General features: G+C 44.6%; 1 protein-coding gene across 6 annotated transcripts in view; it reads left to right on the plus strand.

Moving 5' to 3' along the window:
- The window catches only part of LOC137329207 (PH and SEC7 domain-containing protein 3-like), a 333,226-nt gene that overhangs the window by 254,385 nt on the left and 51,814 nt on the right, over positions 1 to 27,027 (plus strand). For 5 of the 6 annotated variants that reach the window (XM_067994400.1, XM_067994402.1, XM_067994403.1 and 2 more), the window contains one exon: positions 25,687 to 25,730. In XM_067994400.1, coding sequence (XP_067850501.1) covers positions 25,687 to 25,730 — 44 coding nt within the window. Of the gene's footprint in view, positions 1 to 6,177; positions 6,894 to 25,686; positions 25,731 to 27,027 lie in introns of those variants that run through there. The other variant, XM_067994401.1, reaches the window with a different exon arrangement.

Genomic DNA, 27,027 nt, shown 5'->3' on the forward strand with positions numbered 1-27,027 from the left:
CCCAGCAGCACGGGAACCAGCAAGCTCATGATCAAGTCGAAAATGTTTGGGTTTCTGACATTTGAGCTTCTAAGAGCCAACACAATCAGGAAGACCCCAGGGTTTTCGCTAGGTACCGCCATGGAAGGCCAGGTTCTCTTGTGCTTTTTGACGTAACGAGGACAGGACGTCGAATATCTGGGTTGCATGGAGCTGGTTGCTCCTTTATAAGTGGGGGTCATCAAAATGATTCCATAACCAGGACCAAATCTTCATAAAACTTTCGATATGTATTAACTCAAAACTAAATGTAGTTTCTTTGTCGTGACTCCGTAAGCTCACTGTTTTTGGTGAGGATTTAATTACTCTCCTTCTCTCTCTCCCCTCACCCTTTAAACAGGTAGCATTTCTAACATCTAAGGGGAAAGGCAATAAAAGCTCATTAAATGCAACCACTCACTTGACATTAAAGTAAAATTGGCCGCATTTGCAGAATAGCGAGAATGAGATGGCTTGTAAATCTACTGTCGTGAGTTGGCTTTCAGTTGACTGGAGGCTGTGCCAATGGGTAAAAAAGATTTTTTAGTTTAAAAGCTTAAAGGTCAAATTAAACTACAATGTTGATGGCATACTTTAATTTGCTGTCAGCATGCAGCCATGATTAATGGTTTATGTGGTTTATTCTAACATCACCCCCAGAGCACATGCTAATTAAAGTGCTACTTGAGCCACCTACAATTCAATAAAACGATTTAAAATGTCACATGGGGTGGGGGGAGTAAAATGAAATTTAATCAACGCGCTGTTCCCCTACAGGTATATCGAAATGAAACCAACAAACCTGTGCTTTGATCTGCATTAGGCTGTGCGTGTTGTCAGTAAGACATTTGAGAGTTGTCGAACACAAGTTGAAAGCGTGGCTTAATATTTGCCGCAGAGACAGAACCATGTCCATGAGGCCCAGTTGGTAGAATACCCAACATGTTTTCCAATTGGGAAGAGCACAGAAGGACCTGCCATTGCTGTGCCTCACCAGCACTCTGTTCCTTGGAGGCTCGGCTACTTCCAAGTCTGCCCTTGAAGCTTCCAACTCAACACAAGGATAATTTTTCCCTGAAATTAAATTACTTTTCTCATCGCAGATTCTTTTAAATATTTAGCGACTGAATTCAAATATATACAAAGTTCAATGTGGCATTGGGTCCCAGGTGGACATAACTGTGCCCTGTCCTTTGGTTTAGCTGCTATTTCACTAAGTGTGGTTTGAAGGATACATTTTGTGATCACTCGATGGATTGTGGATGTCAGCTCTTGCAGGATGACAGCCTGTTTCCCAGACTCTTGTGTGAGAACAGGAGCTTATAGTCATATTTAATATTGTGACATGTCAGAGGCCAGGTGGGAAAGGAGAAATGAGGACTCACCAGGCTGATGAGAGAGGAACTCAACTGTATATCAGGCAGGAAATTGAGACTTAATGGCAAAGGCCTCAGGTTGGTGTACAATGAGTACTGTTGTTGCAGATACATGCTATAATCTACTCATTATGTTGAACCAATTACAAGTTGAAGTAAGTTAACTTCAGCTGTAAGATCAATATTGACCATCATTGACAGAATAAAGTACCATACTTTATTCAACTGTGTGGAAGAGAATCTCTCATTTCTTTTCAAAGGAGCAAGGCTTGTAGGAAAAGTTTCTCTGTTTAACAGACCAAGAGAAATTGCTCTCTCTCTCAACGCCGGAATGCTGCAGTTTGAGTGTGAAACTAATCATACAAAAGATTGAGATGGTCCTGTTGCTTGGTATGCCAAGGTACTGTGGCACAGGGGAGTAGGGTGTTAGTTTACGGGCACAGTATCTCTGCACAGGTCTTCAAGAGTGGAAGTGCCAAGCAGGGACCAAAAGGAGAAGGGTTAAAATCAGAGGCCATTCTCATGCTCCTCTTAACAGTTTGTTACACAGCAGCATGTGCAGCATCACAAGCTGTGGGTGCTCCGTTGCTGAGGGTAATTTAAAAATAATGGGGCAAGAGTGGGGAGAAAATCATAATTGTATGATTATGATTTAGCTGAGATATAAATCAGAAATTATATATAGAAATATGTTGAATTTTACAGCAGAGAAACAGGCCATTTGTCCAACAGGTCTATGCCAGTGTTTTTGCTCCAAACGAGCCTCCTGTTACCTTACTTCATCTCAGCCCATCAACATATCCTTCTATTCCTTTCTCCCTCATGTACTTGTCTAGCTTCCCCTTAAATGCACTTATTCTATTTGCCTCAATCACTCCATGTGGTAGTGAGTTCCAAATTCTCACCATTCTCTGAGTAAAGAAGTTTCTCCTGAATTCCTTGTTGGATTTATTAGTGACTATCTTATATTTATGGCCCCTAGTTTTGGTCTCCCCCACAAGTGGAAACATCTTCTTTACAAGTACCGTATCGGACCCATTCAAAATCTAAAGACCGCTATCAGGTCACCTCTCAGTCTTTTTTCTAGAAAAATTGCTGGTCTGAATTGTTTATGTATTAAATGCACATTAGATGTATGGGGGAAGGGGAAGACTACCAGTACAGCAAGATGCTCCCATCCCACTCCTGTGGCTTTAGGTTCAAGCCATGGCTTATCATGACCTTTAAATCCACCATCTTCTGTGCAATGAGTTCCATCAATCCCCCGCTGGAGTTATAGCAGGAGACCTGTCGAATCTGTGTGGAATTTCAGCCCCCTATGTCCACATTTATAATGGAAACTTCCTCTGTTACCTTGTCATCCTTTAATTGCACAATCTGGCCAATCGATGGATGTCCATTACCTTTCCCCCAAAAATCACTGAAAATTGCTTTTTCTGTAAGATTTTCACCTGAAAATTTTTGATCCACCATTTTTTCTCAGTAACTGAAATTTCTGTTGTCCAGAATAGTAGCTTAAACAAATAGAAATATTTTTTAAATTATTCATTTTGCATTAATATGATTAAATGTATGTATTGAATTGTCTCCTGTGTCTTTTAATACCTTCATTAAAGTTTTTACTGGATGACCAAGCTTTGGCTTGGACTTGATATTTTTGCCCAGAGCTGTGACGTTGAGAGCTGAATTTGGATTCTGCAGCCTGAGCATATACCTAATTTCCTGGATGTGTTAGTACTGTTCAGTCAGCTGTACTGAGAGAATAGTTTTCTTTCATTTCCAGTAGTTTATGCTCATTTGTTGTTCAAAATTAGTTACATCGAATTACATAGAATGTACAGCACCGAATCAGGCCATTAGGCCCAACTGGTGTATGCCGTCGTTTATGCTACACACGAGTCTCCTTTCACCCCTCTTCATCTAACCCTATCAGCATATCCTTCTACTCCTTTCTCACTCATGTTTTTATCTAGCTTTGCCTTCAATGCATCTATGCTAGTCGCCTGAACTACTTGTGGGAGTGTATTCCACGTTCTTTGAGTAAAGAAGTTTCTCCTGAATTCCCTATCGGATATATCCGTGACCGTCTTATATTTACGGCCCCTAGTTTTGGTCTCCCGCACAAGTGGAAACATCTTCTCTACTTCTACCCTATCAAACCCTTTCATAATCTAAACGACCTCTATCAGGTCACCCCTCAGCATTCTCTTTTCTAGAGAAAAGTTGAAGGAAAGTTATGGAAGAAGTTTCAAAAGTTTTATTCAGGGACAGTGACTTTTTTTTAAAAGAGAGAGAATATTTGTGTGTGAGGAGTGAGACAAGTATGACTACTGATTACACACCTATTGTAGCTTTTGTTTTGTGTTCTGTACATTTTAGAAAGCTATTAAGCTGAGGGACAAAGTATATTTGCTCATGCTAATGTTCAGTTTTCAAAAAGAGTTGAAGTTTGAAGTCATCTCACCAATGTTTTGTTGACAGAAAAGGTAAATACTAACATTGCTTACACCCGTGGGTCAGAGATTCTAATTGCTAACATCTATGATGCAAAGATGGAGAGAGATGCAGACAGACAAAGGTCTGGATTTTCCTCTGCTAGTCTGCCCTTTTGCCACCCACTGCATGTAAAAGCCAGTGGGGAGAAAAGGCCCAAGCTCCTTCCTGATTTCTCTTGGTGTCACCACTATCTCCACCGATTCCAGGGACCGCCAGGAGAAGGGAAGAGGTCATCCCTGGGATAATGGCGATACCTACCTGAAGGCTTGGTCCAGGACGAGGCCTTCAGCAAAAAGGTTGCTACAATCTTTGGGCACTACTGCCCTCTTTAAGGCTGGTGCTGAAATGCTGCACCTTTCTGGACCAGCAGCGGTGGAGCAGAGCATGTCAAAGAGACAAGCAAAAATGAAAGAAAGAGATGGAAGCAGCAGAGGAGAGAAAGAGAAAAACAGCGACACAAGGACAACAGAGACTAGTAATAGAGAGACCATATTCTCCAACTTACCATATGTAATGCCGTGAGAGACCGACTCGTGCATGTTTGTGTTTCGGTATGTAAATAGATAAAATACAAATTGATGATCTGTAGCATTCCATATGGAGAAACAAGACCAAGTATAGTTTTCATGTGAAGCAAGATTAAAGAGTGGGAGATAATTGGACCAGGACACACAGACGTAATTAAGTCTCAACTTTGAAGTCCAGATACCGTTCTTTTTATATTTCCAATCTAAATTCCTATGTCCACATTTATAATTGAAACTGCCTATGTAAACTTGTCACCATGTAATTATACCCACCTACCAGTGGTGGTGCTGCAGTGCCATGACTGGGTGGGGAACAGGATGTAATTATAGTGTGACAAGTTTGCATAGGTAGTTTCCATTATATATAGGAATTCGTAATGGAAAAAATTTGACAGGAAGTGCTTGAAAATGTTTGATATCCGCAGAGATTTAAAATGTGCGCTATGTATACTGAGCAGTCTAGTTGGGATTTTGGAGTTCAGAGTATGTTTGATATTTCGGCACTCTGTCCCCCACTCTTGTATGTATCTGAATCCGTCTGTTAGGTTGGAGGTATTTTGTGTGTGTTTCTATGTCTATAACCCTGCTCTTCTTTGGCTGTCCAGTGATGAAGGGAAAGGGTGTGGAAGTCTAGTGTGGCTGTGAGTCCCAGGTAGTCCAGTGGATGTTGTTAATCACTTCTGCATCTGCATTGTTTGATTTGAATTTTTGGCCTAAGTTTAAGTCCAATTTATATGTGCTTCTCCCTAAGAAGCAAAGAGCTATTGTTAAAATGTTGTCGAACTTTTGATCAAACAAGCTTTGCTTTTTAGGCCTCGGGCATTTTGAGTGGCCTATTAATAACTGGATTGACTCCTTATTTTCCTACGCGAAAGAATAATAAATCTTTACGTAAGCCAAAGTGAGGAAGATGAGCTGCCTTGTTTTATAACTTAAACACCAGGTGGCAACATTGGTCCCAGAGCAAGCCTTCACTCTGAGTGCTGTTTTGCCATAGCAACAGTAACAATGATAGATATGATGCTGCAGTGTTTATTAGCTCCAATTCTCTCACAGAAGTACATGGCCTTTCCCTTTCTCTCCAAGAGAAAATGCTGGCAAAAATAGAGCTGTTTACAAAATGTACTCCATGAACTGACTTCAGTTCCACCTGAAACTTGCACGAATGGCTTTGTCAGGCTTTAGTTTATCAGTGCTATTAACGTGATGAATGATTCAGTTTGACACACCGGAGATCCGCAGAGAAGCACTGAGCTCTTGGGGCGGTTACATTTTTGCCACAAAATACTAATAATCTTAAATTACAAAGAGGGGGGAAATGGAACACGGCAGAATAAAATTCAAGAGCCCGGTCGGTTGCCTTTTGGGCACTCACGTGGAGCTTTGACCAGTCCAAAAGCAGGTCGGGTGGGGCACGTTTTTAAAAAAAAACATGCCCTGTGCGAGCATGAAACTGGCCTGCGAGCGTGAAACTGGTCGTCTTGCATATGTAGCAATCAAAAATAGAATTTGCGCCTGATTTGACTTTCTGGGCTGACTATCCAGTTTGAAAGTGGGTGGGCGGCAGAACCAATGAGAAATAGAAAAGGTGCTCCCATTCTGATGTGAAGACTCAAGATAAATGAGTTCCGGCAGCCTCCATCCCTAATGGATGCGGAAAGGTCCTCTGCCTGAATGTGTACTTAAATTGATATTTGAGCTGGAAGAAGCTTTGACTGGATGTGTGAAGAACAGAATTTCAATTGAATGCAAAACATCAGATTTTTTCAGGCCTACCACTTGACAGCCTCACCAGTAAGGACTTGATAATCCGGGGCATCCTTTCCTGCAACGTATGAGGTAAACAACGTTGGCTGAGTTACAGGAGTATGAACCATGTACCTGGTGGGTGGTGTCCTCTCGTGTGATGGTGGTATCCGTGTCGATGATCTGGCATGTCTTGCAGAGATGCCCCGGAGCATGGTACATTGGCGAGACCATGCAGACGCTGCGACAACGGATGAACGGACACCGCGCAACAATCGCCAAACAGGAGGGTTCCCTCCCAGTCGGGGAACACTTCAGCAGTCAAGGACATTCAGCCACCGATCTTCGGGTAAGCGTTCTCCAAGGCGGCCTTCGAGACACACGACAACGCAAAATCGTCGAGCAGAAGTTGATAGCCAAGTTCCGCACCGATGAGGACGGCCTCAACCGGGATCTTGGGTTCATGTCACGCTACACGTAACCCCACCAGCAAAAAGGGGGGAAAAAAATTATATGTTTTTTAAAATTCTCTCTCTCTCTGCCATTTTGAGTTTCTTTCTGCCTGCCTGTGTAATAGACACAATGTATATCTAGTGTTCTCCGTGACTGGCCTGTTTGAATAACAACGACACCTTTTGATTGGTGTGATGCTGTCCCAACATAGTATAAGATATGCGATTTGAGAACCTTTTCATTCATTCATCTGACGAAGGAGATAATCTCCGAAAGCTTGTGATTTTAAAATAAATTTGTTGGACTATAACCTGGTGTTGTAAGATTCCTTACATTTGTCCACCCTAGTCCATCACCGGCATCTCCACATCAGAAGTATAGGCACAATATCACAATCAACGGTTCAAAAATCAGGGGCAGTGTGCATTCGAATTCCCAATACACATTACCGAGGGTCGAGGCCCCCAGCCAGCAGTGTGGGTTTGTAAAATTGCCCCTACAATGACCTCTTTTGCACTGTCTGCTAGTATACGTGATACATCTATTTTACTACTCCCACATACTGTATGACTGGAATGAATAGGTGTGGAGACATCTCTCACATCTGCTGTGGACCATGACCTGGTTCAGCATGTAAGCTTGTTCATACTGTGACTTAACATTGCAGGCTGACGTGATTGTATAAAGCTCGGTTCGCACACAGTTCAGAGATTTTCAGCGCAGATTTTTTTTTAAAAATCAAAGGAAATTACTTTTAAAATTGGAGAATTGTCTTTTTCAACAACAACTTGCATTTATATAGCGCCTTTAATGCAGTAAAACGTCCCAAGGCACTTCACAGGAGCGTTATCTAACAAAATGTGACACCAAGCTACATAAGGAGATATTAAGACAGGTGATCAAAAGCTTGGTCAAAGAGTTAGGTATTAAGGAGTGTCTTAAAGAGGAGAGAGGCAGAGAGGCAGAGAGGTTTAAGGAGGTAATTCCAGAGCTTGAGGCCTGGGCAGCCAAAGGCACAGCCGCCAATGGTGGAGCGATGAAATATTGTGCCGTGCCTCCTGGAAGTGGCCTGTTGGAGGTTGATTTGAATATTGGAGAGCTGACCTTGTCAGAAGACAGACTCATTTATTGAAAAGGACTCCGAACAGGCCTCAGGAGAGCAGAGGCACAAAGGACTATCAATGGTGGCTCGCAAAGCGCAAAGATTTATCGTTCATTCTTCCCAAATCGGGGACCAAAGTGGTGCAAGTATAAAGGCAATATGGTGGACTCACAGAGAACCTCTTTAAATTGAGGCTCGCTCACTGGGGTGAAACATTCCCCCCTCCTCCCCCCCCCCCTCCCACCCCCACCCCGGCCATTACCCTTTATCAATATGTGAGTTCAAATCCCACCATGGCAGTATGCGAATTTGAATTCAGTTTTAAAAATCTGGAAATAAAAAGCTGGTGTCAGTAAAAGTGATCATGAAGCTGTTGGATTGTTGTAAAAACCCAATTGGTTCACTAATGTCCTTTAGGGAAGGAAACCTGCTGTGCTTGCCTAGTCTGGCCTATATCTGCCCTCAGTCCCACACCAATGCGGTTGACTATTAACTGCCCTCTGAGGTGGCCTAGCAAGCCATTCAGTTCAGGGCATCCAGAGATGGGCAATAAATGCCAGCCTTGCCAGTAATGCCCATATTCCAAGAATGATTTTTTAAAAATCCTGATACTGTACTGAGATCACCTTGGGCTATGCTTATACTGCTCTTGTGACTAATTATCACGCATTATTGGGTACAGATATGCAGCCTATCTGTTCAGCTGATGAAGATATGGAGCACAGATAGACTTCACTTGAGCTGAATGAAAGGAGAGAAATGAATGGAAGTTTTTCAAGAAACACTTCAGCAATCCAACTAACCATTTTGGATGGCAGAAAGTTCGGTGACTCTCGTTACTTAAAGCCTACAGCTGGGCTGGAGAACTCAGGAGACCACCTCAGTTGGAATAAACCAGTGTGAACAAGGCTGGGCAAAGTCTACAGCATTTATGGTGTGGTTAACGAGCCCTCATTAGGGGTAGTGATCCTTCCTACGATGAGAATTAACAGACAATGACTAGTGGCAGTTCATGCTGGGCACTTCCTGTGATGGGCGAACTTCCCATGTTCCCAGGTTGTGACAGTGCTTCAGCAGAAAACGTGCAGAAACATGGCATTAATTTGAGTTGCTGCAACGTCCCCTGAAAGGACCTCCTCTTCATAACTGGTCAGGGAATCTTTGCTCTTACTAGCCCGAGGCATTGTGTTCAATATCTACTTATCTCACGTGGTTTCAGTTCAATTTTCTATGCACTAAGTTCTGACTTTGTTGAAATCTTCTGTTTTGCAGTGCTGTTAACTACACACCATTAATCTAATGACTATTTGGGATGTGGCCAATAACAGTTCTCTTCTTTAGTACTTATTTTAATTGATTTGATGTTGATAGATAACATTGTTCAGGAAGGAAGGTGCATTTCTATAACGCCTATCACATCTCTCAGAAATATCTTGAAGTGCTCGCATACAATAAAATACTTTGTCACTGTTGTTACATTGGCAAACGTGACAGCCAAATTGTGCACAGCAAGATCCCACAAACAGCAGTGAGATGAAGGACCAGTATCTAGTGGTGTTGGCCAGGACACCGGGAAGAACTTCCAGTTCTTTGAATAGTGCCATGGGTTCACCTGAACGGGTAGACAGGTTCTCTGTTTAATGCCTCACCCGAAGGGCGGCACCTCCTACATTGCAGCACTCCCCCAAGTTCTGCTTTGGAGTGTCTAGCCTAGACAGGGACTGAACTCCTGCAGCTTGAGGGGAGAGCGCTACCAACTGAGCCAATCAAATGAAGAAGGTTGCTGTCAGAAAAGTTCAGATGAAGGGGTGGAATACTATTTTTTTTAAAATCCTTTTCCAGTTGGGAGCTGTTCCTTCTGCAAGGTGACAGAATGCCGCCCAGCTATGGAATCCATCCAACTGCCTAAAATACTGAGTGCTCTGCTTGTGTGACACTCTTGGTTGAACAGAACGAAGGTGTGAGCCATCTGCTTTCTGCCGCATGCTCTTATTCAATGCTTGATGATATGGGCTCCTTTTGCTCTGAAAGCCATTATTATGTCTGTGAGAAGAAACCAGTATCTCTTGTAACAAGCTGAAGCAGGCCCAGGACCCAGTGGTCAATTAGACACGCAGACTAGAGCTTAGTGTTCAAAACAAGTGAGGTTTATCCACCCATTGTAATTGTGACTTTAAGTGCAGAGATGAATAAAACAGCAACAGGGATTACCTTCCAGCATACAGATTCTCACTTAGCTCCAGCTGAACCATTTCCCTGCCTTTTATCCTTCCTGACTGGGAGTCGTTCCTGATTAACCTTAATTGCCTTTAAAGATTTCTTAAAGCTATACTGCCTTGGTCATTCTGACATTTTATACAATTTCTTAAAGTCATACCCCTATAGCGGGTACAGAGCACTCAAAAGCCTAGGGCTCACATATCGTCCCTCTCTCACTTTGTTACACTTTGTAATGATGGAGAAAATACTTTTTTTTTCCTCTCAAAGTAAAGGATGACCCTTCAGAGGACATTTTGTATTTGAAAGACATTTGAAACCACAGAGCTGTGTATAGAGAGAGATGGAAGCAGCTGTGTATAGATGTGCAGGTCTGGTTAAGCCAATGGCAAATTGCACCTCGATGGCAAAGTGGAAAGGTCCATTCACGGCTGTCTCATCACTTGCCTATTGCTTTGGGCTACCTAAATTTTGTAAGGATTCATCCATCATTGGTTAATATCCCCTGGATCAGTGCACGCTTAGTTAAAACTGACACAATTTGGTAATTTTAGGAAACGAAACATCTTGAGCGACACATGGAGAGGAAGGGCAGGAGTTGTCACCTGTCTGGTAGTAAATTGCGTTGCTTGTCTTTGGTTCTGCCATCTTGAGTGCTGCTGCATGACTTCCTGCTAAACTGAAGGAGATGGTAGGCTTCCTCTATGCAAAGACTAAAATACGGGTGATAGATGTTTCTGACACACTAGTAGTTTATTGCATATCTTGCAGCCCCTTAGAGGCATGTGGCAAAGCCTGCCTGTAATATATTTTATTTCGGTGGCAGTGGTAAAACTGTAGCTTATGACTGATGTCTGCTCTGCTCCCATTTCTTCATAACTAAAGCAGTTTGAGAATGACAAATGGTTCCCTTCCCTTTGTCAATAATTCGCCACTTTCTTAAACAATCTCATGAACAATTCAGAGCTGTGAATTAATTTAACGCTGCTGAGATAATTACAGAATGGCCTGAATGCCTTGAACCCTATCGTACTGTCAGAAAACCTTATGCTTTGGGCCTCCGACTTATTTATGACTTCATCCTTGTCTGATCGCTTTGAAGAACTATTACATTCTGTTTATCTTTTCCGAGTTTCATTGTAAGGAGCCATCAGAATGTATCGTCAGTTTAATCACTGTGTACTAATCACTGTGTGCTAAGTACTGTGCCACACATTGCCAGTGCTATGCAAAGTTCAGTGCTGATAAAACGTACACAGCATCTGCTTAAATCACGGATGTTACTATCTCTACAACAGAATTACTGAGATGCCACATTGGGTACGCGTGCTCTTTTACCATTCATTCTTGGGATGTGGGTGCCGCTGGCGTCTCTAAGAAGCTCTGAGAAGGAAGTGGTGGAGGGCTACCTTCTTGAATCAATTGCGCGGCTTATTAGTAGTGTGAGGCTGGAATCAAGTATAGACCAGGTTGGGTAGGGGTGGCAGAATTCCTTCTCATCCCTTTACTGAACCAGTTGGGTTTTTACAACAATCCGGCAGTTGGTCATTGTTTTTGGTGCCAGCCCACAGAAGTGTTGAACTGAGTTTCACGACTGACTTGCACTGACGGTGGGTTATCAGTCGAGTACTGTGACAACTACGCTACCCAATGGGGAAGGATCTCAAACTCTAAGGCTGTTCTTTTGATGACTTGAATTTTTTATGTTGAAGCCATAGTGCTATATGTGCTCTTGTTGGGAGGTTTTTTTTTCCTGTGAAGATGAGAAGACTGAGTTAGAAGCGGTTTGAAAGTGCTAGACAGCTCCTAACGGTTGTAAACTTCTGCTGCTAAAATGAAAGATAGTTTGAGCAAGAGATTTTTCCCACTACCTTCACGTAGGCTGCTTTGCCTCTCTATACTGGTTCAGACTATTTGCTTGATTTGGGTTTTGAGAAAACTTGCTGGGTAGAGAGACTTGCTACAGTGTCAGCTGTGGCTCAGTGGGTAGCACTGACACCTCTGAGTCAGAAGGTCATGGGTTCAAGTCCTACTGCACAGACTTGAGTGCAAAACCTCGGCTGACACTCCCAATGCAGTACTGAAGGTGCCGTCTTTCAGATGAGATATTAAACCCAGCCCCTGTCTGCCCTCTCCAGGCGGATGTACGAGATCCCACGGGACTATTTTGAAGAAGAGCAGGGGAGTTCTCCCCAGTGTCCTGGCCAATATTTATCCCTCAGTCCGACATTATTAAAACAGACCATCTGGTCATTATCTCATTGCTGTTTGTGGGATCCTACTGTGTGCATTTCCTACATTGCTAGAGTGACTACACTTCAAAAGTACTTCATTGGCAGAAAAGCGCTTTGGGACATCCTGAGGTCGTGAAAGGCGCTATATAAATGCAAGTCTTTTCAGAGTATGGGTGAGGGGTGCGTTATTAAGAGGGATTTTATAGCCTTGCTGTGTAGGCAATGGGCCACACTGCTACAGTATATTTATTTATTGGGGCCTTAGGCTAATCGCAGTGTTCTAACAAGGGGCTACTCTTGCATTTTCATGGATGGTTCCCCCTAGTAGTTTCTGTGGTTAAGAAGCAATAATCGTTCCCTCCAATGCATTGCTCAAACACGCTGTAAAAACCTTTTTGTGTTGAACGCTGTTACGTGAGCAATGGCAAGAGCTTGTCAGATGTCTGCTATTTATTTGGCTTGCTGCTGCTTGATGAAACCTTCACTTTTTCTGTTCTCCAGTGGAGTAAGGACTGACTGCACAGCAGCTGTAATTGAATTTCTAGGAATTTAAACACGTTAACAGGATTAATATGACCCACGACATCCCCGGGTTTCATCTTCGCAATAAACCTCGATAAACATTCTATGAACTCCATCCTGGATACTGTGCACGGTGAAATAAACACTGTCTTTTTTTCTTCTCCTGCCCTCGTTATATATGTGAGCACTGATAGATCTGTCTGATTTCCTTGAAAGCACATCAGTAATAGGCAGCGATCGATTAATATGATTTCTAAAGCTGCTCCTTAGCTCCGTATTTTAAATTGTCTTTTTTAAAATGGGCAAATTTAGTTTTATTTTGTCAGGAAGCATGCCAAGTCTTTTTGAGTCACAATATATAGCAATACACGTACATTCTATTTATATGGTCACAAACCAGAATTGCTGCATGCTGTTTTTTTCTGCGGTACAGAAAGTTTATGCTTCATAAAATGTTTCCTTTATATAAACAAGTGCAGTATAAATCTTTCCCCATCGGAGGTCTGTGGCATTTGAAGAACCGTTCCCCCTTCCACTTCCCCCTCCCACTTCCTCCTTCCACTCCCCCTCCCCTCTCACTCTCTCTGCCCCTCCCACCTCACTCCTCCTCCCACCTCACTCCCCCCCCCTCACTACTCCAGCATTATACCTCAGAATTGCCCAGCAAAACCCAGTGCACCTTGTTGAGAGATGTTATCCTACATTTATGGGTAGTATGCTTCGACTAACACTCTTCCCCCCCCCCCACACCTCCTCCTCAAACTAACCGGGTTAATAACCAGCTGCTCAGTCGGTAAATTATCCTTCAAACCTCCCTGCCAATTTTGCTCTTTCTTTTCAGTGGCTTTATCACAGTATTGACGTAAATTTGCACAAGTGCAAAAAGTATAAATTATGCATTTTTAAAGAACAAATAGCTCATGGTAAAATAGGACTGAAAGCCATGTTTAGGTGAGTAAAATTTAGCAGTCGCCATGGATACCACTGATGGTGGAATGCGCATGTTCTGATCTGTGTGTAAGATAATTTATGACTGACAGTAAATTAGGATGCAATAACAAGCTGCAAATCAGGCCTTGACTCTCATAGGTTACTGGGCAGTAATACCAACATCCCATAATAGTGGAAAATACCTAATCCACAGAAAAAGAATGAACAACAGGAAATGGATTTTACTTTGGCTAAAGGGAAGACCAGTCATTTTTGGTATGAGTGTCAATCTCTAACCCCCACCCTGCCCCCCTCCCCTCTCCTGCCCCCCTCACACCTCCATCCAAAATCCCAGGGCATGTTCTGAGGCATAGGAAGAGGTCATGAACATTTGAGGGAGATCTCAAGTGAGACGAATATGGACCCATGTCGAGAAAAGATTAAGTGATATGAAAAATACTCCAGGCTTACTCAGCCACAAGACAAGGACCTCCCAACATCAAAGAAGTGAAACCTGCAAGGGTGAAGAGTGTTTGATCTATTTTCAGAAGAATGTTTGGGGGGAAATGGAGGCTGTGATTTGGAAAAGACCAGCTCGAATGCCAATAAGTGATTTCCAAGAATAATTTGTTTTAATATTCTTAAAGCCCACAGCTCAGTTCATAGTGTGTCTAAATCAAGATTCAGTTCAACACAAAATGATAGTTTGCAAAATATATTTGATTTTGAACACTGTAGGGTGTGTGCAATCTTTTGTCTATTGGGGGGCTAGTGGGGGGAGTAATAGGGTGTGTGTGGGGGTAGTGGGGGGAGTAATAGGGTGTGTGTGGGGGTAGTGGGGGGAGTAATAGGGTGTGTGGGGGGGTAGTGGGGGGAGTAATAGGGTGTGTGGGGGGAGTAATAGGGTGTGTGGGGGGGTAATAGGGTGTGTGGGGGGGTAGTGGGGGGAGTAATAGGGTGTGTGGGGGGGTAGTGGGGGGGTAATAGGGTGTGTGTGGGGTAGTGGGGGGAGTAATAGGGCGTGTGTGGGGGTAGTGGGGGGAGTAATAGGGTGTGTGGGGTTAGTGGGGGGAGTAATAGGGTGTGTGTGGGGGTAGTGGGGGGGTAATAGGGTGTGTGGGGTTAGTGGGGGGAGTAATAGGGTGTGTGTGGGGGTAGTGGGGGGAGTAATAGGGTGTGTGGGGGGGTAGTGGGGGGGTAATAGGGTGTGTGGGGTTAGTGGGGGGAGTAATAGGGCGTGTGTGGGGGTAGTGGGGGGAGTAATAGGGTGTGTGTGGGGTAGTGGGGGGAGTAATAGGGTGTGTGGGGGGGTAGTGGGGGGGTAATAGGGCGTGTGTGGGGTAGTGGGGGGAGTAATAGGGTGTGTGGGGTTAGTGGGGGGAGTAATAGGGTGTGTGTGGGGTAGTGGGGGGAGTAATAGGGTGTGTGGGGGGGTAGTGGGGGGGTAATAGGGCGTGTGTGGGGGTAGTGGGGGGAGTAATAGGGTGTGTGGGGGGGTAGTGGGGGGGTAATAGGGCGTGTGTGGGGGTAGTGGGGGGAGTAATAGGGTGTGTGGGGTTAGTGGGGGGAGTAATAGGGTGTGTGTGGGGGTAGTGGGGGGAGTAATAGGGTGTGTGGGGGGGTAGTGGGGGGGTAATAGGGTGTGTGGGGTTAGTGGGGGGAGTAATAGGGCGTGTGTGGGGGTAGTGGGGGGAGTAATAGGGTGTGTGTGGGGTTAGTGGGGGGAGTAATAGGGTGTGTGGGGTTAGTGGGGGGAGTAATAGGGTGTGTGGGGTTAGTGGGGGGAGTAATAGGGTGTGTGGGGGGGTAGTGGGGGGAGTAATAGGGTGTGTGGGGGGGTAGTGGGGGGAGTAATAGGGTGTGTGGGGTTAGTGGGGGGAGTAATAGAGTGTGTGGGGGTAGTGGGGGGAGTAATAGGGTGTGTGGGGGGGTAGTGGGGGGGTAATAGGGTGTGTGGGGGGGTAGTGGGGGGGTAATAGGGTGTGTGTGGGGTAGTGGGGGGGGTAATAGGGTGTGTGTGGGGTAGTGGGGGGAGTAATAGGGCGTGTGTGGGGGTCGTGGGGGGAGTAATAGGGTGTGTGTGGGGTAGTGGGGGGGTAATAGGGTGTGTGGGGGGGTAATAGGGTGTGTGTGTGGTTAGTGGGGGGAGTAATAGGGCGTGTGTGGGGGTAGTGGGGGGGTAATAGGGCGTGTGTGGGGTTAGTGGGGGGAGTAATAGGGTGTGTGTGGGGTAGTGGGGGGGTAATAGGGTGTGTGTGGGGGTAGTGGGGGGAGTAATAGGGTGTGTGGGGTTAGTGGGGGGAGTAATAGGGTGTGTGTGGGGGTAGTGGGGGGAGTAATAGGGTGTGTGGGGGGGTAGTGGGGGGGTAATAGGGTGTGTGGGGTTAGTGGGGGGAGTAATAGGGCGTGTGTGGGGGTAGTGGGGGGAGTAATAGGGTGTGTGTGGGGTTAGTGGGGGGAGTAATAGGGTGTGTGGGGTTAGTGGGGGGAGTAATAGGGTGTGTGGGGTTAGTGGGGGGAGTAATAGGGTGTGTGGGGGGGTAGTGGGGGGAGTAATAGGGTGTGTGGGGGGGTAGTGGGGGGAGTAATAGGGTGTGTGGGGTTAGTGGGGGGAGTAATAGAGTGTGTGGGGGTAGTGGGGGGAGTAATAGGGTGTGTGGGGGGGTAGTGGGGGGGTAATAGGGTGTGTGTGGGGTAGTGGGGGGAGTAATAGGGCGTGTGTGGGGGTCGTGGGGGGAGTAATAGGGTGTGTGTGGGGTAGTGGGGGGGTAATAGGGTGTGTGGGGGGGTAATAGGGTGTGTGTGTGGTTAGTGGGGGGAGTAATAGGGCGTGTGTGGGGGTAGTGGGGGGGTAATAGGGCGTGTGTGGGGTTAGTGGGGGGAGTAATAGGGTGTGTGTGGGGTAGTGGGGGGGTAATAGGGTGTGTGGGGGGGTAATAGGGCGTGTGTGTGGTTAGTGGGGGGAGTAATAGGGTGTGTGGGGGTAGTGGGGGGAGTAATAGGGTGTGTGGGGGTAGTGGGGGGAGTAATAGGGCGTGTGTGGGGGTAGTGGGGGGAGTAATAGGGCGTGTGTGGGGTTAGTGGGGGGAGTAATAGGGCGTGTGTGGGGGTAGTGGGGGGAGTAATAGGGCGTGTGTGGGGGTAGTGGGGGGAGTAATAGGGCGTGTGTGGGGTTAGTGGGGGGAGTAATAGGGCGTGTGTGGGGGTAGTGGGGGGAGTAATAGGGCGTGTGTGGGGTTAGTGGGGGGAGTAATAGGGCGTGTGTGGGGGTAGTGGGGGGAGTAATAGGGCGTGTGTGGGGGTAGTGGGGGGAGTAATAGGGCGTGTGTGGGGGTAGTGGGGGGAGTAATAGGGCGTGTGTGGAGCAGTGAGGGGGGTAATAGGGTGTGTGTGTGGGGTAGTGGGAGAGTAATAGGGCGTGTGTGGAGGTAGTGGACGGTTGATAAGTCGTGTGTGGAGAAATGGGGAGGGTAATAGGGTGTGTGGGGCAGTGGGGGCGCCCGAGCTGGGGGTGGGTGCGCCCGCACGGGGAAGTTGGGTGGGGGTGGGAGAGCGTGTGTGGGGTGGGGGGAGGTGGGGGGGTGTCGGGATGTTGGGGGTGGTGAGGGTTTGTATGGGGGTCGGGAGGTGTGTACGCCCATAGGTGAAGTGGGATTCCAAGGAAAGTGCGTGCATTGAAATCAGCCTGCGGATCCTACTATACAATCCATAGTGTCATCACCACAACATAAGCAACTGCTGTGGAAGGAGCAGCCACTGATATCCTCTGGCCGCAGAATTGAAAAGAAGCAGAAGCAAACAGTACAAGCTTGGGAAGAAGCATTAACAGACCCGCAATAACACTACCTTCAAGCAAGAGCTGGACCTGTTTCTGGCTGGAGTGGAGATCACCTCTTACAAAATGTAGGTACTGCATGGCATTATCAGGGCCAGAGTGATCTCCAGGACTAGTTTCGATCGCTTGGGTGGGGGGCGGTTTCCCAGATTTTTTCCCCCCAAATTGGCCTGGGTTTTTATCTAGTTTTTCTCCTCTCACAAGAGATCACATGGTTTAGTGTGAGGTAGAGCGTATATATTGCAATCCGCAAGATATCACAAATTGTGTGGGACAGGCTGGATGGACCAGAGGGTCTATTCCTGCCCGTCTATGTTGATATGTGCCTTCAGGCATTGGAAACGTGAGATCTTCAGCACAGCAAAGTACAGAGGAGCTGTACTGACATGTTCAGTGGAAACAATTTTACAACACCAAGTTATAGTCCAGCAATTTTATTTTAAATTCACAAGCTTTCGGAGGCTACCTCCTTCCTCAGGTGAACGATGTTCACCTGAGGAAGGAGGTAGCCTCCGAAAGCTTGTGAATTTAAAATAAAATTGCTGGACTATAACTTGGTGTTGTAAAATTGTTTACAATTGTCAACCCCAGTCCATCACCGGCATCTCCACATCATGTTCAGTGGAGTCACTGAGAATACAGCTGCTATTGGCTCTGACTGTTGAAATATGCACCGCCTTTGTGCTAATCACTTTGGAAGTGTCACACAGCAGGACTCAATATGCACTGCCCTCACTGTCTAATTATAGATGAGTTATGGGCACCTCTTGTAATTCTTACAATCCTGTTGTGAAATACAGAGATCCTGGGTTAGAAGGTGGAATTCATTTCATCTTGCTGCATTCAGAGTTCATGTTTTTTTTAAGAAAAAGGGAACTTGCATTTATACATTGCTTTTCCTGGTCTCAGGACATCCCAAATTAATTTTGAAGTGTAGTACCTGTTGGTTTATAGGCAAACATGGCGGCCAGTTTGCACACAACTGCTATTGAGATATCCTATTTAAGGTATGTTGGCTGAGGCCAGGCGACTGAGAGAATAACTCTACTCCTCTTTGAATTAATTGTACCATGGGATATTTTCTATTTACCCGAACAGAGCCTCAATTTCACGTCTCATCCGAAAGACGGCACCTCTGACAATGCAGCACTCAGTACCGCACTGTCAGTCTAGATTTTGTGCTCAAGTCTCTGTTGTGGGGCTTGAAAGCATGACTTTCTGACTCAGGTGACATTTTTTTTTAGCACATAGAAGTTCAGGGCAATCGGATAGCAGCAATATTTCAATTTGAATCCCAGTCTTGATGTTCGCACTCGTGGCAAATGTTGCCAGTTTTGGAAGTGTTATTTGTTGGATTGGAGGAAAAGGTGTGTATGAGGAGGGAAGACTTACCATGCCAATCAATCGTGGCTCCCAATTATTTTACATAGCAACCTCACCACCCTCAGCGACGATGTTTGCAGATTGTACATCTTGCTCTTACCATCAAGGAGGCTGGTGGGTGTGGGAAATTAAATTGAAGAGAGTGGCAAACGCACTGGGAGCAGTAGGACATTGCCCCTACCCACAATGACTGGAGTGGGGGTGTGTGGGGTTTAAAGAGGTGTGACTAATGTTGTTCAGCAGCACTCAGAGTGATCACTGAACCTTCATAGTCGTGCAAAAATAGGTGAGTGGAGAGTTAGCCTGCCTCACCATTTATTGACAACAGTGGCTGGATGGAAGAAAATGGGATAAATAGGAGGAAATGTAAAAAAGAAAACATGGAATTTGTTGTGGATCACAATAGCTTGGCAACACACGGGAATAGATTTGGTGAGTAACTAACAAAATACGTGAAGTGATTTTCTTAAATCTTGGTATGTAGAAGGAGCATTGACTATCAGGAGAGGGGAATGAAGTCTGTAGAAGATTAAATGTTGCAACAAAAAACCATAAAACTAGAAATAATCTGCATTTATGCCGCACCTTTCATTCCTTAGGACATCCCAAAGTGCTTTACAGCCAATGAAGTCTTTAGAAGTGTAGTTACTGTTGTAACATAGGAAATTCGGCAGCCAATTTGCACACAGCAAGATCCCACAAACAGCAATGGGATAATGACCAGATAATCTTTTTTTTTTAAAGTGATGTCAGTTGAGGGATAAATATTGGCCAGGATATCAGAGAGAACTCTCCTGCTCTTCTTCGAACAGTGCTGTGGGATCTTCTACGTCCACCTAAGAGGGCAGACGAGGCCTCAATTTAACGTCTCATCCGACAGTGCAGCAATGAAGTGTCAGCTTAGATTTTGTGCTGAAGCCTCTGGAGTGGGACTCAAACCCACAACCTTCTGACTCAGAGGCGAGAGTGCTACCCAGTGAGCCATGGCTGCCACCTGGGCAGCATTTAACAATTTACAGAGTTATAGTCTTGCATGAAAGTGCCTTTTTTGTCCAGTGTGATTTATGCCCTCTGAACAGGCATGAGACAATATCATATCTTTAATGGCATTTTTAAAACTTCCCAAAAAGTTTTTCAGTAATGATCTGTGTATAGGAGCAGAACGGTGGTAAATGGCCCTCGATATCAATAGTTCGGAGACCTTAGTATCCACCGGACTTATTGAGATATAATTTAGATGGTCAACTTCCCATCTGGATCAGTAATTTTTTTTTGCAAATGGTCTCGTCGGCTTTAAAATTAAGACTTTTCCTATCGAGTGGAGACTGCAGTGGAAAGGGAAATCTGGTGGAGGCTGCCTCCGGTACTTGGGCCGCAGACTACCAAGCCATGGGCTGGATCTCATCCACCCTCTTGGCTACAGGCATCAGGCCAGATGGAATGAGAATAGATTTTTTGTTTTTAAACAATCTTGTTAGCAGTCACTAGTTTTTTTTTGTGTGTGGGTTTATAACTATCTGGCTTGCTGCTGCTGTTGTTGATGATGCAGATTTGGACATTATTTCTGTTTTGGGTAGAATGCATAGATTGGGTATTTAACCTGCTTGAAGTGTAGTCCACAAACGTTATGTGAGTGGGTCCTTAGAAATTGGAGTTGTGCGATGTCTCACAGAGTTCACCGTAGTGTTGTGCCAAACGTGGGTTCAAAAGTCCCAGTCACACATGCAGAACAAGTAAAATACCCGAACACTCTCACCTTTTGTGTCACCTTTTGAGTCCCTCATCTTAACTGTGCAGCTGAGACAGACAGCACTGTAATCAATAAGGGACACCGAGTGAGTTTAAGGCAATAATGTGATTTTGCAGTGGTATTGATGTTGAGTAAACCTTTTATAGTCTACAATGTGCAATTTTTCTTTCAACTCCATATTTGAATCTCTCCAATCAGGTTTCCGTCCCTGCCACATCACTGAAACGGCCCTAATCAAAGTCACAAATGACATTGTCTGTGACTGTGGTGCATTATCCCTCCTTGACTTCTCTGCAGCCTTTGCCATGGTTGACCACACCATCCCCCTCCAACACCTTTCCTCCATCCTCTTAGTAAGATTGCCCTTGCTTGGTTCCACTCTTACCTATCTGATTGCAGCTACAGCATCTCCAGCAATGGCTTCTCTTCCTGCCCCTGCACCATCACCTCGAGAGTTCCCCAAGAATCTATCCTTGGCTCCCTCCTCTTTCTTAGCTACATGCTGCCTTTTGGCGACATCATGTACACTCACAACACCCAACTCTACCTGTCCACCACCTCTCTCGGCCCCTCCATTGCCTCTTTGGTGTAAGACTGCTTGCCTGATATCCAGTCCTTGATGAGTCACATTTTTCTCCAATTTAACATTGGGAAGACTGAAACCACTGTCTTCGGCCCCCCACCACAAACTCCATCCCCTCACCATCAATTCCATCCCTCCCCTCCCTGGCCACTGTCTCAGGCTGAACCAAACTGTTAGTAATCTCAGCGTCCTCTGCAGCCCAGAGATAAGCTTCCGATCTCATATTCTCCCCATCACAAAGACCACCTACTTCCACCTCCTTAATATCACCTGTCTCTGCCCCTATCTCAGCCCATCTATGCTGAAACCCTCATCCATGCCCTTGTCACCGCTAGACTTGACTATTCCAGTGGTCTTCTGGCCAGCCGCCCACCCTCCACCCTCCTTAACTTCAAGTGATCCAAAACTCTACTGCCCATATCCTATCCTGCACCAGGTCCCGCTTACCTATTATCTCTGCATTTGTTGACTTGCTGGCTCCCGGTTCCCCAATGCTTTCAATTTAAAATTTTCATCCTCATGTTTAATTCCCTTTAGCTTCGCTCCTCCATATCTCTGTAACCCCCTCCAGCCCTACTGTCCTCCTCCCCTGGAACTCTCCATTCCTCTGGCTTCTTGTGCATCCTCGCGTCCTGTGCCCCAACATTGGCAGCTGTTCCTTCAGCCATCTAGGCCCCATGTTCTAGAATTCCCCCCCTAAACCCTTCTGTCTCGCTATCTCCCTCCTAGCTTTAAGATGCTCAAACCCGCACCTCTTTGACCAATCTTTTGGTCACTCCTCCTACTATCTCCTTCTTGGGCTTGGCATCCATTTTTGTTTGATTATGCCTCTGTGAAGCAACTTGGGATGTTTCTTCTACATTAAAGACGCTATGTAAATGCAAGTTGTGGTTGGTCATCTTGACGGCTGGTAGGTTTTCATGGTTGCTGCCATTACCCAAAAAAGTGATGAGATGACACAAACACCCCACCGACTCTGATATAAAAGGACCTGTAGATTCACAGTTGACATGGGAAGGGATAAAAGGGCTTTCTTTCTCTTTTTAGAGCTCTCTTTTGGGAATTTTCTTGATTTTGAAAGGATTGTGCATCTTAAAATCACCTCATTTGATATTAGTATCCAAGAACTTTAAGTGTTTGCATGAAACTCCGTCCCCTCGCTATTTCAATGGAGGGGTAGGAAGAGGGAGGAATTTTATCCGAATGCACTGGGCTTTGGTACGCTAGTGTCCCACGCAGTCATTTCAGGGCCATAGTATTTTCTTGTTCTTAAAGCTGTATTCCTTGTAGTATCAGCTGCAAGTGTTCAAATTGGGGTTCTCTCTGTGTACCATTTTTCTTATGATGGGCAGGAAAAAGACCAGATGGTCCATAAGCCTGCTCCACATCCATGCTGCCTGGGGCGTCATGCCTAGATACTTCCCGCCCCCACCCCCGCCCCCCCCCCCCACCAACCCCACAGCCATGTACTCCCTTGGGAGAAGCAAAAATACCTAGGGCCAATAAGAGGAAAAATAAACTTTGGAAAATTCCTCTCGGACCCTCTCTTTAAAATAAAGAACTTGATATACGAAGTCTGCTATTGAAATGATCTTATTTGAATAAATAAGAAAACCATCTTCTCATTAGTGGGAAGAAATTGTTAAACAGGTGACGCGGAGTCTGAGCAGAGGTAGGCCGGTTAGCCACCTATCAGTGAGCAGGCCCATGCTGCTCAGAAAGGAAAATGAAGTCTAAAATGGACAATACCCATCAATCTTTGGGATCCACAGTGGTGCTTTCTGTCGGTAAATTACTCTATAACGGTTGGCTTAATAAAAGAGCAAGTTTTTTTTAAAAAGAAGGGGCTGAAATCTGTCCGTAATCAAGATTGTATCTAACTATTTGAAGAATGTCTGATTGATTCAAGAGTCGTGTTTCTTACTTGTGCACGCCCCTTTATTTAATTCCAGTTCAATTTAGTTCCCAAAATGTAGCTAACAGACTATAATAAGCTTTTATTAGTAGTATCTCTTTGCCTCCCTTTAATGAGCTTGCAGTTCTACGATAGGAAAACAGTGGTGTTGCTATTTAGAATATAAATGAACTGCTTGCCTGGCCCTTTGCCATTGGCTTGGACCATTCAGGGGATGGTTTTATTTTTGTGTGTGACTTACAACCCCTGATGTGAGCCTACCCTGAAATGATCATTCCAAATCCAAACAGTGTTGGAAATTGCTAGCTAAGGCAGGCACACTTCCTTTTGAAGCTGGAAGACTCCCGTGCTGCTAAGCTGCCTCTTGATCAAATGCTGATTGCTGAGCCTGAGATTTAAGACGGTGCTGGTGCTTCCTGATTCCCTTAGTCCGTCGGACCACCGAGAACGTAGCCAGTGCCTTAGAGGAAATGATCGGCGTGCACAGCGTACAGGGGACCAGCAAGGTCCGGATGCGGAGCAGCGGGTCGGTGAGGTACCAGCGGGAAGAGTCTATGAGGCACCAGCCTCGCCGCTCCAAGTCATTGAAGACCTCCTATTCGTCCGAATTTTCGGCTGCCCATCCTTCGACAGGCAAGGTACGAAAGAGACAGTACAAACATCAGCCCGCTTGCAGGGAAGGCGTGTACGTGGTTTGAAGACAGTGTACGGTATTTACTTAACCATTTCCCACTGTGATGGGGAACATGATTAGTGTGTTTGCAAATGGTATCTTTTTATAGGATTGCAGGATTTTCTATCTACTTGGGGCTATTTCTTGACTGTGGTGTGTGTCTTTTTTTTTCTCTGTTAAGCTTTTTCCATAGCTCTAATGTGACAATAAAACACAGCCCCTTCAGTCTGGGCTATCGGCTTCCCTAACCAACTGCTGCAATTGATTTAAGGCACAAACACGCTAGAGCTTTAAAATTTAAGGGCTCTTATTTTCTGTTTGATAAAGGAAGAAGCAGCACTCATAATTTATGATAGGAAAGGAATATCATTTGAACTGTGGCATATTTCTCTGAAACATAAGATACTATATAATTTTTTTAAAAATGCTTTATCGAATAATACAGGGTATAAAACAATGCAGCCCTGACTCGTATTTTAAAGAATTGATTCTCTTGTGAATCTAAATTTCCCCTCGGAAAACCTAATAATTACTATAGAGAATCGTTGAATAGAGATTTTTCTTTGAATCGTATGCTGTGTGTAATGTGCATTTGTTTTTTGGGTGTAGATGATTTATTGTTTGACAAATTACGTTTCTTTTTGTGAATAATTCTGTTGGAGAAGGGCTGAGGCTAAGGCCTGATTCTATAATCAGTTTAATTTGCCAATGGCTTTGTTATTGATTACTCGTGACTTGCTTTTGCACCTTCCGCACAGAATCTCAAAGGCTCACAGTCATGAGCGCAGATTCTGTATAACAGTAAAGGTGAATATGGTAAAGGAAGACGAGAGTAAATGGACAGCATTTTAAAAAAAATATATATTTTTAGTAGTGTCCCTGCTTCAATCCTGCAGTGCGGGTTTATATCTGGGACTGTTTGTGTTTACCTTAATCAGGAAGTAAACCTCAGGAAATCTCTTGACACTTAATTTCACCTTCCTGGTGGTTTGGCAATCTGGTCAACATTTGTCCAAACCAAATCGTGTTAGTTCTGCAAGTATGCTGCATGAGCAAGGGCACTTGGAGAGAGGATGACATGAAGTGTGTCTAATTGTGGCAGATCATTTCAGGTTGCGGAATAAGTTTTTAAAAAAAAAATGTGGAAATAAAATCTTTTACTTAGAACTGGTCTCAAATCTCAAAGACATTTGTTAGCTCCCCTTCACGAGTTGTTTAACCCTTTTCATTTCGATTTTGCCAGAATTCAACTTAATTTCAAAGTTGCGCTTGGAATTCAGCTGCCTGGAGAGGTTAACACGAGTGCAGATGGCAAGAGTAAATTGTAGTGCTTTAGGCAGTTCATGAGTTAACTGTTAATAGATTCAGTTGAAGTTATCAAAAAGCGGAGTGTGGCTGCAATTGCCTATCCCAGTAAAGGTCTTCATACTGTAACAGAGCATCATCGGTGGATTGGCAGCATGTCCAACCCAGCTTTCAAAATGTGCTTCTCCAATACCTTCATTAGCTGAAAAAAAATTCAAATTAATATTTCTTTTCATGAAGTAGAATTGGGGAAATGTACAGAAGTAAAGATTTTTTACTTTAATTTGTTGTGTTTTGTGGCAAAATGTAACTATTTGTAATGTTTTATTTTTAATTTTGATGTAATTGAGTCCTCGAAAGGTTTTAGAACTGGGCGGAGGGAATCTATCGGTTTACGTTTCAATAATATTGGGTAGCTGTACATTATCACTTGCACCTACAACAAATACACCACAGGAGACCCTTACAAAACCCTTTACCGCCCAGTATATTAAAAGTGATCGGTTTAATCTGTTTACTACCATGACCTAATTTGAGTGTGGTTACAGCGCACAGCAGTAATTGATAGCTCCACAAACAACAAATACAATTAAATGACTTTTGCTTCTGTTTGCGTTGCAGGCATTGTACAATTCAATCAAAAACGAGAAGCTGGAATGGGCGATGTAAGTATTGAGGATATTATCTTCTGCTGATGTGTCTCTTTGGAGCTGTGTGTTCTGAGCCTTTTTATTAAAGCTTTTATAATGAGATAAATTATGTTTTAGTTGTGACATTGACCTGTCACATGCTTGTGAAACAAGTCCAGTTGCAGAGTTGTGGAAACAGGGCTAGATTAGCATGCTGAATGGTGTCAACGATAGATCTGTCTTTCTTCTGCCTGTCCAATCTTATTTCCTTTGAGTGAGGAGAATGTTCTGCCGAGTATTGACTAACACTGTTGTCTTTGTTTTGGATTGTGCTGAGGAGAAGAAAAATTGGGCTGGGGAATGAAGCCTTTTTAGTTCATGCTGGCTCTTGCATCAAACATCAGAGTGGGGTGTGAACCAAGCAGCACTCCCCTCCATTAACCTGATGGAGTGTCGACATCCTGACTTCACAGGGCACCGCCCACTGCACCAGTCTTTTCTTCAACATGGTTCTGAAAATACTTTTTTTTAAAAATGAATTTCAAATAGCCTGTCAGTGAAAGTACTAAATTGGTACCAGTTGAGCCTCACTCATTTCACTTGAGACACTTACACACTTGGGCAGGATTGGAAACCTGCCATGAAAGGACGAGTGTTTTAACCTTCTACGTGACCCAGTATCTCTGAGTTATTTATTTTATTTTCCTCGTCCCGTTCCTGAAACTTCAAGGATAAGCGAGTTAATGAAATTTTGTTAACATGGCTGGCATTTTATCATTGAATATTAACTTGTCGGCCTAATAATTTAGACTGTACATCTTCACTGGACTCTGGCTTCAAGTGTCAGTTTGGCTCAATTGGTAGCACTCTTGGTTCTGAAGCTGGTTTTATATTAGCTTCGTACGATGTGGCCCCTTCTTCTTCCTTATCTACATACTGCCTTTCGGTGACGACATCCACAAGCACTTGCTTAAAAACTTTAACTCTTTAACATCTTCCAGTTCTGAAGAAAGGTCTTCGACCTGAAACGTTAACTCTGTTTCTTTCTCCACAGACGCTGCCTCATTTGCTGAGCTTCTCCAGCATTTTCTGTTTTTATTTCAGATTTCCAGCATCCTCAATATTTTGCTTTTGATCCACAAGCACAGAGTCAGTTTTCAAATGTACCAACTCTACCTCTTGATCCCTTGACTATCTCTGTGCTGTCGGACTGTTTGTCCAACATCAGGTCCCAGATGATTCAAAACTTCCTCTAGCTCGATATCAGGAAGGCTGAAGCCATCACCTCTGGTCCCTACCACCATCTCTGTGCCCTTGCCAGTGACCCTACCCC

This window comes from Heptranchias perlo, chromosome 1 (genome assembly GCF_035084215.1).
Source record: "Heptranchias perlo isolate sHepPer1 chromosome 1, sHepPer1.hap1, whole genome shotgun sequence".
NCBI lineage: Eukaryota > Metazoa > Chordata > Chondrichthyes > Hexanchiformes > Hexanchidae > Heptranchias > Heptranchias perlo.